Consider the following 17,738-nt stretch of genomic DNA (forward strand, 5'->3'; position numbering starts at 1 on the left):
CTGATATACATAGTTTGAGATATATAATTACGTCAACACGGTGTTTATTCTGCACCGGTCTGTACTGGATACTCAAGTCTCATTCATGAGACCAGTCAACAACTTGTTGTCGCCAGGCTTGCCGCACATCTAGGGCAACCGGCCTGATAAAATCTCACTGACGTCCTTGTGGTTTGGCGAGGTAGAGGACAATGAGGTCATACATGCCTGTGTCCGCAACAGTTATTACACATTATGGACTGCACACTGGTGTTGGATAATGTTGTTGTGATTAATGTAAGGACGATGTGAGAGTGTGAGTGAGTTAAAATGTGAAGTCACAAAGGACAGTGGGTACTTAGGATATCATCATGACATGTACAGGATAACTGTCGTTTGTATGAAGGGGAATTTGTAGCGTGACGTGAAAAACATATCGCAGCTGTCTGACGCAACAGGTTGTGCTAGGGTTGGCGGACATCAAGAAGGGGAATTTCTGGCTTTACGTGAAGACAGTATCGTAGCTGTCTGATGCAACAGGTTGTTGTGCTAGGATTGGTGGACATCAAGAATAGGAATTTCTGGCTTTACGTATGAATTTCTAGCTTTACGTGACGAAAATATCATAGCTGTCTGATGATGATGATGATGATGATGATGATGACCATGATAGATCACCATTCTAGATACCATGGGGACGCACAGTGCCTGAGTTTATAATATATAATAAATATAAACGTTACATTGCCAGTTTTTCAGCCATATCGTGACGAGAACACACACGCACGCACGCACGCACGCACGCACACACACCTACATACATACATACATACATACATACATACATACATACATACATACATACATACATACATACATACATACATACATACATACATACATGTCACGAAAACATGTTTACTTTACTCAATTCACAGCTGTCAAGGCAACATGCAATGCAAAACAACATTCAGCCAATAACACACTTGTTTACGTCACGTGACCCGTCCAGGCACGTACACAGCAGGAAATCAGATAGAGATATATAACAAGCAGGACATAGAATGACAGTTGAGTTTTTGAATGTCAAAGTTATCCAAAGAAGACAGAGAAATATGGCGTTAGCTAACATGATGCGCCATGGGAGCCCTGCAGAAAGTTTGCACAGATGGCCTTCCCACCTGGATCGCACTGACTGCATGGACGATGGTTTTGAGACGCTCGCTGAATGCAAACGGGTCATGAAATGGGAGACAAATAGGCGGGAAACTTTCAAAACCTGGCCGGCGTGGAGTTCTCAAAGGCCCGAGTGTTTGGCTAAAGCTGGTTTCTACTACACAAAGATCAGTGACAGAGTGCAGTGTCCATTTTGTCTTGGTGTCCTCAAGAAATGGGAGACTTGGGACGAACCTATGTCTGAGCACAGACGACATTTTCCATATTGCAGATTCGTCCAAGGTGAGGATGTTGGGAATGTGCCCCTAGATGATAATACCGGACTATTCCAGAGTCAAACAGGACCGATCTCTGTCGGAAGTGAACTCACAGGAGAGGATGACTTCAAAAAGGAAGTAAATCGGTTGACATCATTTTCTAGATGGCCGCCAAACTTGAGTCAAACTCCCGAAGTTCTGGCTAGAGCGGGATTCTACCATGTCCCGTGCAAGGAGAAACCAGACAAAGTGAGATGTGCCTATTGCCAGGGGAAACTGTACAACTGGAAGCCTGAAGACAATCCTTGGATTGAGCACGCAAAGTGCTTCCCTTCCTGCCCCTATATAACGCTGTGTGTGGGACAACAGTGTGTCAAGTCTCTGGTCCAGGAGCATGGAGTTATCGAGTGAGTAATACAGTTAAAATATTTAGTAATTGCAAGAGGCTTTTGTAGACAAATTGTTTGGAGGCACCACTATTTACTGCGAAGCCACGTTCCTCATGCTAGATAATTGTTTGTCAGCATAGTGAACATTATTGAAGACCTTCATCGGTTTCTTCTTTTCTCACTTTATTGAAATAACTTAAATCCAAGTTACTCATAATATTTTTTCCCTCATAGCTACTTTGAACAGCCGATTTATAATGCAGTATATAAAATGCAGTTCTCTATCAATGTGTGCTGAATATAGTATTGGCATGTCTATAAAAGCTATGATATTAATGATCTAGATGTTTCAGATAAATCAGAAACATAATGCTCCCGATGAGAACAAATCAATAGTGACTGTCATGTCCAGATAGCTTGCCTTGAGTTAATGTTTCACGTCACATCGGCAATATTTCAACCATATCGTGACGAGAACATACCTAAAATTGAAATGGAATGTATGTATATTATAAAAACCCGTCGACGAAGGACAGTGAAACAACTAGAATATGACAATTAGAAAACTAGGGCCGAAAGTTAAAACTAATAGGAGTATATAACAATATATAAACAGACTACAGATCGCCAAAACAGCAGAAGGTAGATCACCCTGCTAGGGACCATATGGGTTAGCTTGGAGAAGACATAGGGCACAGGAGTGTAAAAATAGAAATATATGTGATAACGTTTGGAAATATGTATGATGTAACTTTGTCAAACACCCAATGATTGGGTTGGCTGTTTTGAAATTCAATGTAAACGCCAGAGTGTGAAATATTTTTTAAAAAAAACAGATCATATAACACCAAAAGAAAAGGTAGCAAAGATAATTGAACAAAACCCTGTCAACTCCATAGAGCAGCCTCAGGTAGTAGAAAAAAAATAGTTGTGGGTATGATGTGAGTCTGTGTGAAAATACACGTTTCAGTTACTCGAAGTACGTCAAAGATCATAATCAGGGCAAACTTGGATTCGAACTCACGATCATATCAGGATCATTGTATCTCAGAGAAACTAGACTATGTTTTTCTCTCCCAAACCACGCACATCATCCACATGCCTACTCTTTGTAATATGTATTTCCAGGTTGAAACATGGAAACATGTATGTGATCAAATGTGATGAGATAATCAGTCCAAGAGGTTTTGTTGTAATGATTTTATCAAGTTAAATTTATATTTACTTTCTATAATATCATGGTTCCATTGAGGGAGATTACAATGCCGAAACTGGGGAAGATCAACTATGCTCCGTTCAGGAAAATTAATTATTAAATTAAATGTTAAACATGGTTAAATGTTTTTATCCCTTTGTATTTATAATACATCCAAGTAAAAAGTGAATAAATGTTCAATAAAATTATAACATATGCTTTCATTTAGGAGATAAACATCATGTGTTGGCCAATTTCCGGGTGTTATTGAGTATTTGAAGTACGGGAATGCATTTGGAACCGACGGCGTCAGCCGGAGGTTTCAAATGAAATATTCCAATGCTTTAAATACTCAATAACACCCGGAAATTGGCCAACACATGATGTTTATCGACATTGTAAACACAAAAGTAAACCAAAGGGGTTTAGTGTCTGCACTCGTTTACATCGAATACGGACACAGCAGTGAAGTGTCATCAGCTGGCCGTTTCAGCTGGTTCTCATGGTAGCATCTGGAGTTGCTCATTTGTGACGTCATTCTAACTTTACGTCACAATATGATTTGAATGACGTCACCACTGTTGATGACACAACAAAACAATTGTTTACGTGTCAATACGCGGTGAATAGTCTTTCAGTTTCCGGGAATCTAATACCATTTAATCATGTTTTTCAACCAATCAGATTACAGAACACATTAACTTTTGGTTTACAATTAGGAAGAAGAACACTGCAGAATCTGGGAAAGATCCGCAAAGCCCTGTTCAGGAAAATAGTTCCACGTCTGAGGATAACATAACAAAACTAATGAAGTGTGAGGCAGTTCAAGCTGTGCTGCAAATGGGGTTCTCCAAACAACTTGTTCAAGCCGTTTTGAGGAACTATATCAAATCAGGCAAAGGAAAGTGTTTCTCTGCGCAAGAGTTGGCGACTGATATTCTTGATATGGGAAACGATCTAGAGACAACAAACGCCATCTCTTCAGAAAGGACACATGGTAACAAAACACAGGCATCTAAAACAGACACTAGAGGAACGTGTGGCCTGTTAAACAATGTAACACTAAACAACAAAGGACCAGGTAATTCTGCTGTGTTGGGAAACATCATGGACGAGAGCTCCGGTATGAAGGACCGATACCTGTGTGAAATCTGTATGGAAACCCCAGTAAGGGTGACCTTCATGCCCTGTGGTCATCTGGCGTGCTGTTGACCCTGCTCCATGGCAATGTCCAGATGCCCCATTTGTCGGACTCCAATACAGGAACGTGTTCGGACTTACTTCTAGGATTGTTTAGCATGTCTTATGTTAAATTCTTCAGGTGTGGTATCTCAAATGAACGCTGAATGAGTGAGATATTTACACAATGTTCATTGTTATTTTGCATTTGCGACCAGTATTGATGCAGTTTATTGTCTGTTGTTAAAGGGTAATGTCTACAAGATATTTTCAGCTTTTTACAAAATAAATTCTTTAAGACAATGTAATTTCTTAAAGTGATATGTTTACACCCTAAACACTCAATGTGCACGTGTAAAGTGCACACATTTGTGTGGCCGTTGTGCTGGATTGTGTTATAACACATTACACATAATGACACAACAAGACCTTACATACAGGTTGTAGGGTTTGATCAAGGCAAGGTTGTTGAAGTAGCTGATATGTGGTGCGTGATGGTAAGTCAGTAACACTTTCATCCCAAAATCATGTTCCAAGTCTTTCGACTTTTTCCCCTGCAAAAAATCAGTTCTGATGGAAATGACTACGGAAATATCACATTTCCCCCTAATTATGAATGCCAATTTTTTCGTACACACAAACATGTATACAACACACACACACTCATACACACACATGAGAGAGAGAGTGAGAGAGAGAGAGAAGGAGAGAGTATTTCACACGTTTCGTGATTAAACAATACAGCTACGAGTATGAACACGGTTTCGATAGATATGTATGATATAAGCAGAGTCAACAGAGTCAAATACTTATTAAAACACTAGTCTAAGGACTGGATATCATGTACGTGAATGTAAATGTGCTTAGGACGAGGTTTGAATGCGTCTCTTGTCGTGTAATGTAGAGAGGCAAATGAGCGCGTTAGAGTACAAAGTCTGATCGTGTTAGTCATCTAGCGACAAGCAACGGAAAAATGCAACGCATTGTCTGTAACTGCTGTTCTCCCCGATATTTCTGAGAAAATACACTTCAAATACTCACAGAAGCAAAATTTTGTTGTTTGGTTTTGCTATACCTCAGTTATCAAGGTGGTCTGTAAATAATCGGGTTTGTTACAGACAACCATTGAATGATATTGTGAATAAAATGTCACCTTCGGGGTACCATGACACACTAGATGCCTATTGACCCAATTAGTCGTCCTGCACGGTATGTATGTATAAGTACCTAGTTCAACACAGAAACCCAGTGGGTATTAAAGACGTCATATCCCTACATAATTAGACACAGCAAAAAATCTCTTTTAGCTGACACAACAAAAATAGCGCGCGCACACACACACATACACACACACACACACACACACACACACACACACACACACACACGTGTGTGTGTTCAAGTTTTTGACTGAAACTTGAAGCGACAAGAAATGACTCGAAGCAACGAGAAATTAATCGAGGGATCGAATGAGAGTAACGAAAGTTTCTTGAAAGAAACTTTAAGTGACGAAAAAATTCTCGAAATAACGAGAAATAATCGAAGCTATGAAAAAATATTTGAAATAACGGGAAAATACTGGATGTTAAGAAAAAAATATTGAAATACCGAGAAAATGCTCGAAGCAACGAGTAAATAATCGAAGTAACGAGAATTGTCTTTGAAAAAAATATTTTATGCTACAAAAGTGGCAGCATTAGGCTTTCGTACATTTGCGATGAAGCTTATGTTGAAAGGTAATTTTAAGCACTTATTTTTGTCTGAAATAACACTGAATGGCAAGAAACAGAGAACTTCCCCCAGAATTCAAAACTTTGAATTATGTCTGTTTGCGTGATATATATAGAATTTCATTGGACTTGAAAGTGAGAGTTGAAGAAAAAAAACGTATATGTCCCTGTGTCACCCACTGTGTTAACGGCTCCTTAGGTGTACAATGGAAACTAAGTGTCGCCATAGGCGACGCACAATTGTAATAGCTATACCGTCTTTATGTGTATGACGTTACGGTTAGTGACAATAGCGGGCGACGTAAAACGTAGTCATGGTTGGCAGGGTTACGTTTGTGACGTCATTTTTTACGTCATGCTTAGAAACAATCGTACTAAAAAGTGTCTGCGGGACAAGATAATATTGTTGGTATGCAGTCATGAGCATGGCGTTGTCGGGTGAGTAATTCAGTTATATTTTATGATTTCCCAATACATTCATTTAAACCGATTTCACCAAGGCAACAATTCCATGTTGTCACAACGTTATGCTTTCGTTGTTATAACGTTATTCCTTGGACTCCCATTTATTGTTGTCACAAGTTGTGACCTGACGTTGTGGTAGGTCATTTTTACATCTGCACAGGTTAAAGTTCTTTTATTGTAACGTATTTTCTACGTTGTCTTAAAGTTCTATTTAACGTAAATATTTGAATAGTTTTCCCATTAGGTAACAATACATGAGAAACAATGAGAAATTCAATTCAATGTTTATTCGTCAATTTGCATGTTGTCATATTTCTGAAGCTGTGGCTGAATAGTGAAGAAATAATCTAAAGATGAAATGTTTCAGGGAAAAATCCAGCGTGACATCAACCCAAAAGAAGCTTTGTTATAACGTTGTGAGAAGCCCAAAGCATAACGTTTCCTCCACGAACTTTGCAACGTTGGTCATTGTCAAGTTTCAAAACGGACCACCTTGAACCTGATAACAGAAAGGCATACAAGGAAGTTCACAGATATGTGGTTCAAAGATATACTGCATTCCTTTCCTACACACGTGTACACCCCTGGCAATGTCGCCATAGCGACAGCCACAAAGAAGGGAGTGTTATAAGAAACACAGTATGACAGTGGAGACGATTGAGGGAAGGACTTCTATAGCCTGGTGATATCATACATCTGCTATGGGCTGAGGTCAGCACATGTGGCAATATGAGCTAGAACTGATTTGCCCAGAATGAAGTTAACCTTCTTCCTCTCGTTTTAGACGGTAACTGCACTTTTGTTTTGACAATTTATTTACAGAGGTGTAAAGTGAAAAAAATGACCTTTGTGCAATTTTCCAGAATTACCGTGTATATAAGGTGAGCTGGCCACTGCCTGTCGCATCACACTGCCATTCATTCATTCATTCATTCAGTCAGTCAGTCAGTCAGTCAGTGATCAGTCAGCCATTAATTCAATCATTCATTTATTCATTCATTAACCAAAGACAAGCATTGTATGTGATGATCATATAACCTGCCTAGCTCAAGTGACAAACTGGATTACGTGATGTTGAGAAGTAAATATTACCGTCATGGTCTTTAATGCACCTCTGAATTTACCTCTGACTTTGTACTCCCATAAACTACGCTCTTGTACACTGTCAGTGTGATACATCTGGGCTGATTATGTTGCATTGTGAATATAATTAATTTGGAATTGTTAATAACAGCACATTTTTGTTGGTTGGTTGATTTCCACACATCGTTCTCTTATTAACGGTAGACACTCTTGTTTTAAGTTAGGAATCAACTACATAACTTGGGAATCAACTGTTGAACAGATCTTAGGAAACAGGAATGGACATGTCGGTGTGAAAGACTATTATTGCTCTTTTGTCATGTCGACCCTAACACTTCAGGCGTTTCATGTTAGAAAGCCACGTTTTAGAAGACAAAAGGATATATTCCAATGCTGTTCGCTCTGTTTCTTTTTTTATTATTCTTCCAATAATTTAAAAACCTTACGATTGCATTCGGAATCATGAAAACATGGGAAGAAAATGACTTAAGTTACTGTTACATTAACACCTTACACGAACTGTCCAAATGATATAACAACGGACATTCACCTGGCACAGTTCCAGGATTTGCACCCGGCACTAACAGTGTCACTGGGAAACTGTCCTCATGACGTCATATCCTGTTGTATGGATCTCCTTAACATATCGACAACTCCAAAAACTGCATTTTGTACAGTCAAGGGTTACTTGACATGTCAAATGACCGAGACCAGAAGCCAAAGCCCGACAGGTTGCAAAGCTGTTTGTTAGGTTGTATTTAGGGCTTGCCCAAATTTCTAGCAACAATAATGTGCAAGCCTAAACCTTTGTATGATTGAAGCTACGCCCCTGGAGACTTAGATCGTTGAACAATACGAAAGAGGCTTTTATAGTACCAGTTTCGTGGAACAGTATGCCACTTATACAATCAAAACAAATGTAAGAGGCTCGCATTTTTACACTTTCATACTCTGTACCATATGTAGAAATTTAAGATAAATAATCTGCTGAAAAGTCCACAGGACCTCAGTCGCTAGGCAACTGTGTATAGACTGATGACGTCACCGAAGTGGTTGCTGGGATGCACTGTCCGCTGATGCTGGTCGTAGGGCGTTGTCGAGTCGACATACATGTCGTTTCCATTGGTTATACAGCCCTTTGGCACTTAACTTATTCGCTTTGCATGAAAAACACGCAAACCGTAGTTGGACCAAATGGTGACAATGCATTAAATGGTCTTAAATTTTGTGATAAATTTTAGTTTACGTATTAGTCAGCAACTTTTCAGCTTATGGTGTAATTCATTTTGGTCCCAGTCCGCAATTTACATCCTTTAATTATGTCAGCAGCCATGTCATGCAGCAAATATAATAATTCTTACCTTCCCTCCACTCCCAGTAGTTTTATTGTTTCGCTAGGGAAAGATTCGTGGGTGCTTCTTTCCCAATGCTCAAGCTGCTTTGAGAAGAATTCAAGCTCGTGGACGTGTTTCACTGTACCAGGAAGACCCTGGCTTCCATTTGTCCAGTGGCTTAGGTCCGATTTTGAGGCTGATCGGAATAAAGCATCAAACTTGCAAAGTGCTGGGTAATATCGTGATAAACATATTGTTGGGGGTGCCCGATTTCTGGGGCACACTTTCCGGACAATTCAAGATGGCGACCAAGATGGCGAAACAAAAAATATTTCCAATTCTAACAGTATTTGACTTTTTCCCGCTGGATTACAGCAGGAAACACTGCTAGGGTACATCATGATGAAACACAGGCTGGCAGCTGGTGTCAAAGTTCTTCCTCCTATTCCACTGATACTTGCGCATGGGTCGACAAGCCAATACAGCAACACTTCACCAAACAGAATAAGGAGAATATGGCAAAATGAGCCAGTTTTAGCTGGTCGTGTTTTAAACGTACCTTGATAATATTATTGCTATATTTAATTTCAAAAGATTGAAATGAAACAATAAATGTCGCATGTATGCCCAAACACTGTGAGCAGCTGTCAACACGTCCCACCTCGATGACAGAGGAAGTTGGGTCTAGATTTTCGAAGTGTTAACATAGTCTTAAGTTTAGGAATGAACTTCAAATTTGGATTAATCAAAACATACAGGAACAACTAACAAAATTTCACGTTTGGTTTGTTACTGTAAATGTTAATCCACTACTTTATCACACGATACTTTCTGCTAAAAGATACATCTATATTTGCACCCTGAAAAAAATAATACTCAACGTAGAAAACGTAATAAAGATTTTAAAAGCTGTCTTCATGCTGGAAATATGTATTTCCAAGAGAGAGAATGTTTTCGATAAATAATTCTCAAAAAAATGGTCTCCTCTATTCCCACTATTTGTTTTAAAATGACCAGTACTAACTGCTGAACTACCATGTCCAATATACCTACAAATGTATTTAATGTTTCAGCATTGTATACTCACATATTGTTACATGTATCAATATCTGCGAACCTTGTATTGAGGGGAACAATAAAATAAAATAAAAAAGATAGGCTTTAGTTAAAGTTGCCTCCCTTTAAACTCGCATTGTCAATGAATAAACGCATTCCTACGTGCCGACGTTCGAATTTAACACACAAACTGCAGCTAGAATTAAACGGTTCTATTCATAACGCTACACATCAATCAACAACAACAACTGTAATATCTAGAAGTCTAACGCGCCGATTGTGCATCACTCCCTGGTCCTATTAATATACGTATTTTGAGTTGAGAATATTCATTTAGATATTTCGTTTGCTGGGAATTCCGTTTCCATAAATATCGAGTTCAGGTTTTTCCCGGCTATATTTAGTAATATCAGCTTCTTTGCTAAACTTGTGCCTCTGCGCATGCGCAATGCGAAACACCAGTACAGTTAAAAGCCGACGTTAAACCCTAAACATCGTTCATTCCACACGAGAACTCAAAAGGTAGCACGTTGACCATGGATAAAGGGTTAGGCGATTCACTGGACACTGGAAAACTGGAAAATCGCTTGGAAACATTTTCAGATTGGACTGGGAGAACCCCTGCGGCTCAACTTGCAAAGGCCGGTTTCTACTATACAGGTACACATTAAATAGTTTGGGTTTTTTGTATTTTTTTGTTACAATCCTTAGCAAAGTTTGAAACATTACGGGTATTTTCTTACACACACACATACACACACGCGCGCTCGCGCGCACGTACGCACACACACCTACCTGTCATGATCCGTACCAGAATTATACACTTGACTGCATATGATTGATAACTAATTATAAAGCCAGAACCACCATCCACATGCTTCCAAAATAACAAACAAACACATGATATACATTTCATGTACAATTACGGGGCTGTCAACTTAATTTAAAATTATACCTATTGTATATCAATACGTAAACTGAACAAAAACAGTTTGTTTTGCATGTCTAAAATGTTGTTAAGATGCCATGTGCAATGTTGAACAAAGAACCCTAAGAAAGGCATCTTGGAGCATCTATTCCCAGATGACTCTTGATCACCTTGATGTCACCTCACCTGGCATGAAATGCATGCTCTGCTTGTTGGCACATCACATCATAGATACTTTGTGTTTTTCTTTCATGTGTGTTGAATATGTCTCGTCTATTGATTAACCCGTTTATGTTGAGATAGGTAAAAGAGTAATATCTATGATATCTGACACCCAGAGAAAAGCATCGTATTAAATGTCTCAGAATATATAGGTGGCATGACCACCCGAAGGTCGAAAGGACTAGATATTATTTGTAAATTGTAACGACATGCCATCTACTTCCATAGTTTAACTCCCCTAAGGAATTCATATATTAGCTGATAGCTCTATTTCTCAGCCCGACCCCAATAATCGCATGCCAGGCCCGTCCTGGTTTTGCTTTTGAGACGACCCCTCCTATCTGTTTCTTTTAACGTTATGACCGGTATATGCCAATACGCTTTTCAAATAATACGTATAACAATATGTTTTTCTGAGAACCGGTATATTGGGTGAAGAACATATATCAATGTTTTGTGACTATCTTTATGGTTTAAATCAAAATCTACACATACAATCATTTACAACCAACGTTTTCCACCGTTATTCAGTGACAAACTGCACACTGTAATACTATCAATTGTATAAAAATTGTATAAATTGTATGGCAATGCAACCTAATTTTAAGATTTGCGGTATAGCGGCTGCAGCATATTGATAGCTCAACATGGGGATAACGAAGCGTTATAGAAGAGTTTCATAAACATCCATAAACATCATTGATGTAGTGTGCCTGCGTACAAACAAACCGAAGCTGAAGGCAAAGAGAAATCACTTTTCATTAGTTTACATGCTCCTAAAATACTTAGCATAGTTTTGATTAGGGTAGATATCACTGTTAGTCGAACACTCACCTTAAGCATGTAATATATGCCTCAATGTGTTTGTAATTGGTTTCAGGTGTAGCCGACAGAGTTGCGTGCTTTTCATGTGGAATATCTGTCGACCACTGGCAAGATGATATGTACCCACCAGCAATTCATAAGAAATATGCTCCAGGTTGCGAATTCCTGATAAACAGCTTTCCAGAGACAATCTCTACGGCGGTGTATCCTCATTATGTGGACGAAAAAGAGCGTCTGAAGTCATTTGAGTTGTGGTCCTTAATAGACAAGCCACAACTGCCAGATGTACTGGCAAGGTGTGGTTTCTTTTACAATGGAACCAAAGATATGGTCTGCTGCTTTTATTGTGGTGTAACGCTGAGAAACTGGGTTTTTGACGACTACCCTCCCTCCGCCCACGCAGAGTGGTCATCTACCTGCCCATTTGCACAACAGCCGTGCATTAAAGTGGTGAGACAAGGGACAGAAGCTTCAGGTCGACAAACCATTCCACAAATGGAGAGATTTCCGGCGACAGCAACACACCCGGGATCAGGGGGAGACACTGGTAATTCTGACCCATGTCACGACATCAAGATGCCTTTCCCTGATCCCTGCACAGAGCATAACCAACGACTTCCCGAACCTCGTTCTGAGGAAACTGGGACAACTCCACAGCCATGCTCCGAATGGAGGATTGGTTTACCACCAGGGGAAACAGCAGCTATTCACATACGCGGTATGTCATTACTGATACAGATATATATGGACATAAGTTAAACATTAGAGATATAAAATCACTTTTATAGCTGAATGGAATGAAATACCAGTCAATCGCTATATGACCTAAAGCGTGTGTTTTGCGCATAAGATCTGCGTTAGTTTTGCAACCGGAACTTTGCTTGCTACTACAATTATGTACAGTATTCTTGCTTATTGTGACTTACATATGTTATGAGATGACACAGCTGGTCATAATTCATGTTCCAGATCCAGACTGCAGGAATGCAGATTTTACGCTGTACGTCTCTTGTGAGAAGTGTCGAGTTGTTGGTAATTCAAGTAAAAATGTCCACCACCAACAGGCATTGAATTGATGGATTTCATCTGTGAGCTTCCTTCGACATCAATTTCCTGGTGATGGGTTATACATGAGACTAGAATCATGAATGTTCACAGAACACAATGTACTTACAGATGTGAAACGTCTGACCATTCTCAACGCGTGAACGCGCCCAAGTGTCTTAGCTCAACAGCAATACTTGTTAGATATACACCCTATTTATTTCCGATGTCATTGGTTGGATGATAGCGAACTGAGTTTATTGGTTGGTATTTTTAGTGTACAGTAAATACCCTGAGTCATTGCTATGCATATCGCGGATTGCACACGGCACTCAAGTATGTGTCACACACATTGCGTCATTAGGCGGCTGGGGTTGGACGGTTTGCCTCTTGAAAACCATTCAGATGCATCCTTGAGAATTTTCTTCTCGAAAGCACAATGAAAAATCCTGATCATGTTACCTTTCCAAACAGACATACGTACCATAAATCACATTGTCGAGTCAAATATTTGCATATTTCTGAACACAAAACACTGTATTTGTTTGTATGTCGTACATATTTGTGTTTATTTAAAACATCACTCAGCAAATATTCTAGCTACAGGGCGTGATCTCAGATGTGTTTGGTACTTACACGTTGTCATTATACAGTTCCTGTTTAGATGTAATATAGTGTTATATATGTTCGTAGGTGCTGTGGACTACGAAGAATAAGATGTGTGTGTATGCCTTCGCTTTTCGCCTCTTTAATGTGTCAGGGTCCAATAATTAATGGTTTGTATCCAATGCGTAAAGTATTTTATAGATCATAATATCTCAGAATACAGCATTTCCTAACACCTAGTCTTGTCTGTTCATAAATGGGGACGAAATTATCACCTAGCTACTTCACTGCAGTGGCAGTATTTGCGTCCAATACGTGTGGTATATTTTCAGCAGTCAGTGTCTGTGAACAATGTCAGTACTAGTCTTTCGTATCTGAGTAATCTTGTTTGTTGCCTGTACAGTAATCACAAAATACTCAAGGGTGACAAACGCGATCCCTGAAACCTGATGGAAAACCGGACAGTTAGACTATTTTGACGTTAAACCAAACCGTACGTTTTTTTACAAAACATTGAGCAGCTAATTCTGTTACCTTTTTGTTCACCTTATTCATTTCTTTTCTGCCTGCTTTTCATATTTGACAAGGAAAAATGGTCTTGAGACAGAAAAAACAGTTTCCCAAACTACTGCGTTTTCAGAAAAGACACATGGTAACAGAACACGGACATTTAAGACCAGACACCAGAGGAACACCTGGTCGGCTAAACAACTCAGCACCAAACTACAAAGGACCAGACAATTCTCCTGTGTTGGAAGACATCATGGACGAGAACCCACGGATGAAGGACCAATACCTGTGTAAAATCTGTATGGCAACCCCAGTGAGGGGATCCGTGAAGATCCAGGGTAGAGTAGGCTTTCAGCAACCCATGCTTGCCAGAAAAGACGACTATACTTGTCGTAAGAGGCGACTAACGGGACCGGGTGGTCGGGCTCGCTGACTTGGTTGTCACATGTCACCGGTTCCCAAGTGCGCAGATCGATGATCATGCTGTTGATCCATGGATTGTCTGGTCCAGACTCGATTACATACTGACTGTCGTCATATAGCTGGAATATTGCTGATTGGGGCGTAAAACTACATCCACTCACTCACTCAGTAAGGGTGACCTTCATGGTCATCTGGCTTGCTGTGGACCCTACTCCATGGCAATGTCCAACTGCCCCATCTGTCGGACTCCAATACAGGAACGTGCTCGGACTTACTTCTAGGATTGTTTGGCATTTTTTGTGTGTCTGTCAAACACTTTAGGTATTGTCTTTGAAATGAAGCTCAGGAGACTGGGGTATTTACAAAATGTTCATTGTTATTTTGCTTTTGCGACAGGTGTCGATGCTGTTTTTCTCTATTGTTAAAGGTTTATGATTACAAGAAATGTTCAGATTTTACATAATAAATTCTTTGAAACAATACTGATTTATGTGGTACAACGTAACGTATAACACAGCAGGATATTACATACAGGTTGTAGGGTTTCATTAAGGTACGGTTGTTGATATTACTGATATACGTCTTGCCTGATGGTCAGTCAGTAACACATTCATCCCACAATCAGTTGTTATGGAAATGAGAACAGAAATGACAAGTTTCCGCCTTTTTCTGAATGCCCAAGTACTGGTTGATTTAAGGATTTGTCTACATGCAAACATTTCAGTGAAGCCTTAAAACTTTGTACACACGACAAACGCACACACACAGCATACATAAACACACGGAGAAAAGAGGCAGGGGAAAGAGAGAGCATATCACATATTTTGAGATCCCTATCTTGCAGAAACATGCTGAATATGCATGGTGATCAAAGAATACATCTCCGAAATCGGTTTCGAAAGATATTGCTTATATATATATATAAAGGAGTTCATGTGCACTGATAATGTCCGTGTTTTTGACACGTTGATTTGTTTACAGCGAGCAGACTAGCTATGCCTAGCAAATACTCGAACTTTCCAGCTCAGGGCGCTTGGGTCTATAAATAGGAAAGTCGTATCGTATAAATTTCATTGAGCGCATCTCTACTACAACCAGCCAAGCTACTACAGTTCACGTTGCAGCATGACTATGACGAAAGCGGTAAACACAGCTGACGCTCAGTCAGGTAATATATTTACACAGCTAGAATGTGTCGACTGTTTGGACGATGATATTGGTACAACTGCACACAGTTTGCACAGACTGCCTTCCCGCCTGGATCGCAGAGACTGCATGGACGATGGTTTTGAGACGCTCGCTGAATGCAAACGGGTTATGAAATGGGAGACAAATAGGCGGGAAACTTTCAAAACGTGGCCGGCGTGGAGTTCTCAAAGGCCCGAGTGTTTGGCTAAAGCTGGGTTCTACTACACAAAGGTCAGTGACAGAGTGCAGTGTCCATTTTGTCTTGGTGTCCTCAAGAAATGGGAGACTTGGGACGAACCTATGTCTGAACACAGACAGCATTTTCCATATTGCAGATTCGTCCAAGGTGAGGATGTTGGGAATGTGCCCCTAGATGATAATACCGGACTATTCCAGAGTCAAACAGGACCGATCTCTGTCGGAAGTGAAAACATAGCGAATGTCGACTTTAAAATAGAAGCAAATCGACTAGCATCATTTTCTAGATGGCCGTCAAACTTTAGTCAAACTCCTGAAGTTCTGGCTAGAGCGGGATTCTACCATGTTCCATGTGAGGAGAAACCAGACAAAGTGAGATGTGCCTATTGCCAGGGGAAACTGTACAACTGGAAGCCTGAAGACGATCCTTGGATTGAGCACACTAAGTGTTTCCCATCCTGTCCATATGTTAAGCTGTGTATGGGACAAGATGTTATTGCAGATATGCTGCATGAGCAACGAGTTGTACAGTAAGTATTTGAATAGCAAATATATTTTTTTATTCTAATGTTTGCACACAATTTAATTAGAGGAAGTGAAATAAGGGTGAAGACGATGAAGTCGATTATTAACATTAATTAGTAGGGGGTCAGACATTTTGGCAATACATGCCCATGGGCGGGAAATGTGCCCTCCTTCTTGCTGAAACGTTTCCTTGTGCATGTGGATCGCAATCTCTATATGGTTTCTCTAAATGGAAACAAGTGATTTAACGAAATTTAACTTGGTACATCAATGATCTGACCAAGTTTAATAAGCGTGCAATGGTTCAGTTCCTCTTCACTGATTGAAATACCCGGATTGCTCATGTAAGGAAAATATGAAATCATTTCATATTTGTTAAATGTTTTTCACATTTTATACATGTAATATATTCAGTGCGTTTTCGATAATTTATGCTTTTATTCAGGAAGAAAAACACTCCAGAATCTGGGAAAGATCAACAAAGCTCTGTTCAGGATAATAAATCCTGCCCCGAGGATAACATAACAAAACTCTTGCATACTGAATCAGTTCAAGCCGTGCTTCAGATGGGGTTCCCCCAACAACTTGTTCAAGTGGTTCTGAGGAACTATAGCAAATCAGGCGAAGGAAAGTGTTTTTCTGCGCAACAGTTGGCGACTGATATTCTTGATATGGAAAAAGCTCTAGAGACAACAAATACTATTTCCCAACCTACAGAAAGGACACAAGGAGACAGATCAAAGGCTTCTAAAACAGACACTAGAGCAACATGTGGCCTGTTAAACAACGCAACATCAAACAACAGAGGACCATGCAATTCTGCTGTGTTGGGAAACATCATGGACGAGAACTCCGGCAGGAAGGACCGATACCTGTGTAAAATCTGTATGGAAACCCCAGTAAGGGTGACCTTCATGCCCTGTGGTCATCTGGCTTGCTGTGGACCCTGCTCCATGGCAATGTCCAGTTGTCCCATCTGTCGGACTCCAATACAGGAACGTGTTCGGACTTACTTCTAGGATTGTGTTCAAACTGTTCGTATTATTCATTCCGTCAGCAAGCTTCAGTGAAATGATTATCAATTTCTCAGTTTCTGTATAACCAGGGTAACTAGGGTTTTGTTGTTGTTGTTGTTGCTATTTCTTTAATTTGTTTCTTATTTATATTTTTATTTGGCGGGGGGGGGGGGGGGGGATGGGTTGGGGGTGTCTTTTTTCCTGTTTTTGTACTCATAATCAGCATTTAGAATGAGCGTCATTGTTCAAAAGATAACATAGACGATTGAAGCAAGTGTTCATTATAAATAGTATTTACATGCTTTTTACTTTTTTTCAAATGTTCCCATTGTTGTTAGAATTGTGTTTTTGCTACATACAAGTGTTCACAACGTATTTTTACATATTACTGAATAAAGTTTTGTCAGTGA

At 39.8% G+C, this 17,738-nt stretch overlaps 3 protein-coding genes across 3 annotated transcripts; all 3 read left to right on the forward strand.

Annotated features, from left to right (window-relative positions):
- The first annotated feature begins 996 nt into the window (after positions 1–996).
- Positions 997–4,478, forward strand: LOC137265203 (baculoviral IAP repeat-containing protein 7-like). The gene is made up of 2 exons (XM_067800548.1): positions 997–1,819; positions 3,716–4,478. The coding sequence occupies exons 1-2, from the start codon at positions 1,044–1,046 to the stop codon at positions 4,206–4,208; spliced, it is 1,269 nt and encodes a 422-aa protein (XP_067656649.1). The 5' UTR covers positions 997–1,043; the 3' UTR covers positions 4,209–4,478.
- A 5,801-nt stretch (positions 4,479–10,279) lies between these two features.
- LOC137265204 (baculoviral IAP repeat-containing protein 7-B-like) lies at positions 10,280–14,881 on the forward strand. Its single transcript, XM_067800549.1, has 5 exons — positions 10,280–10,503; positions 11,874–12,536; positions 12,788–12,906; positions 13,556–13,638; positions 14,109–14,881. The coding sequence occupies exons 1-3, from the start codon at positions 10,380–10,382 to the stop codon at positions 12,892–12,894; spliced, it is 894 nt and encodes a 297-aa protein (XP_067656650.1). The 5' UTR covers positions 10,280–10,379; the 3' UTR covers positions 12,895–12,906; positions 13,556–13,638; positions 14,109–14,881.
- A 589-nt stretch (positions 14,882–15,470) lies between these two features.
- On the forward strand, positions 15,471–17,738 carry LOC137265202 (baculoviral IAP repeat-containing protein 7-like). Its single transcript, XM_067800547.1, has 2 exons — positions 15,471–16,317; positions 16,758–17,738. Exons 1-2 carry the CDS (start codon positions 15,527–15,529, stop codon positions 17,329–17,331), a joined length of 1,365 nt encoding a protein of 454 aa, XP_067656648.1. The 5' UTR covers positions 15,471–15,526; the 3' UTR covers positions 17,332–17,738.

The sequence above is a fragment of the Haliotis asinina genome, chromosome 15, assembly GCF_037392515.1.
Source record: "Haliotis asinina isolate JCU_RB_2024 chromosome 15, JCU_Hal_asi_v2, whole genome shotgun sequence".
Lineage (NCBI taxonomy): Eukaryota > Metazoa > Mollusca > Gastropoda > Lepetellida > Haliotidae > Haliotis > Haliotis asinina.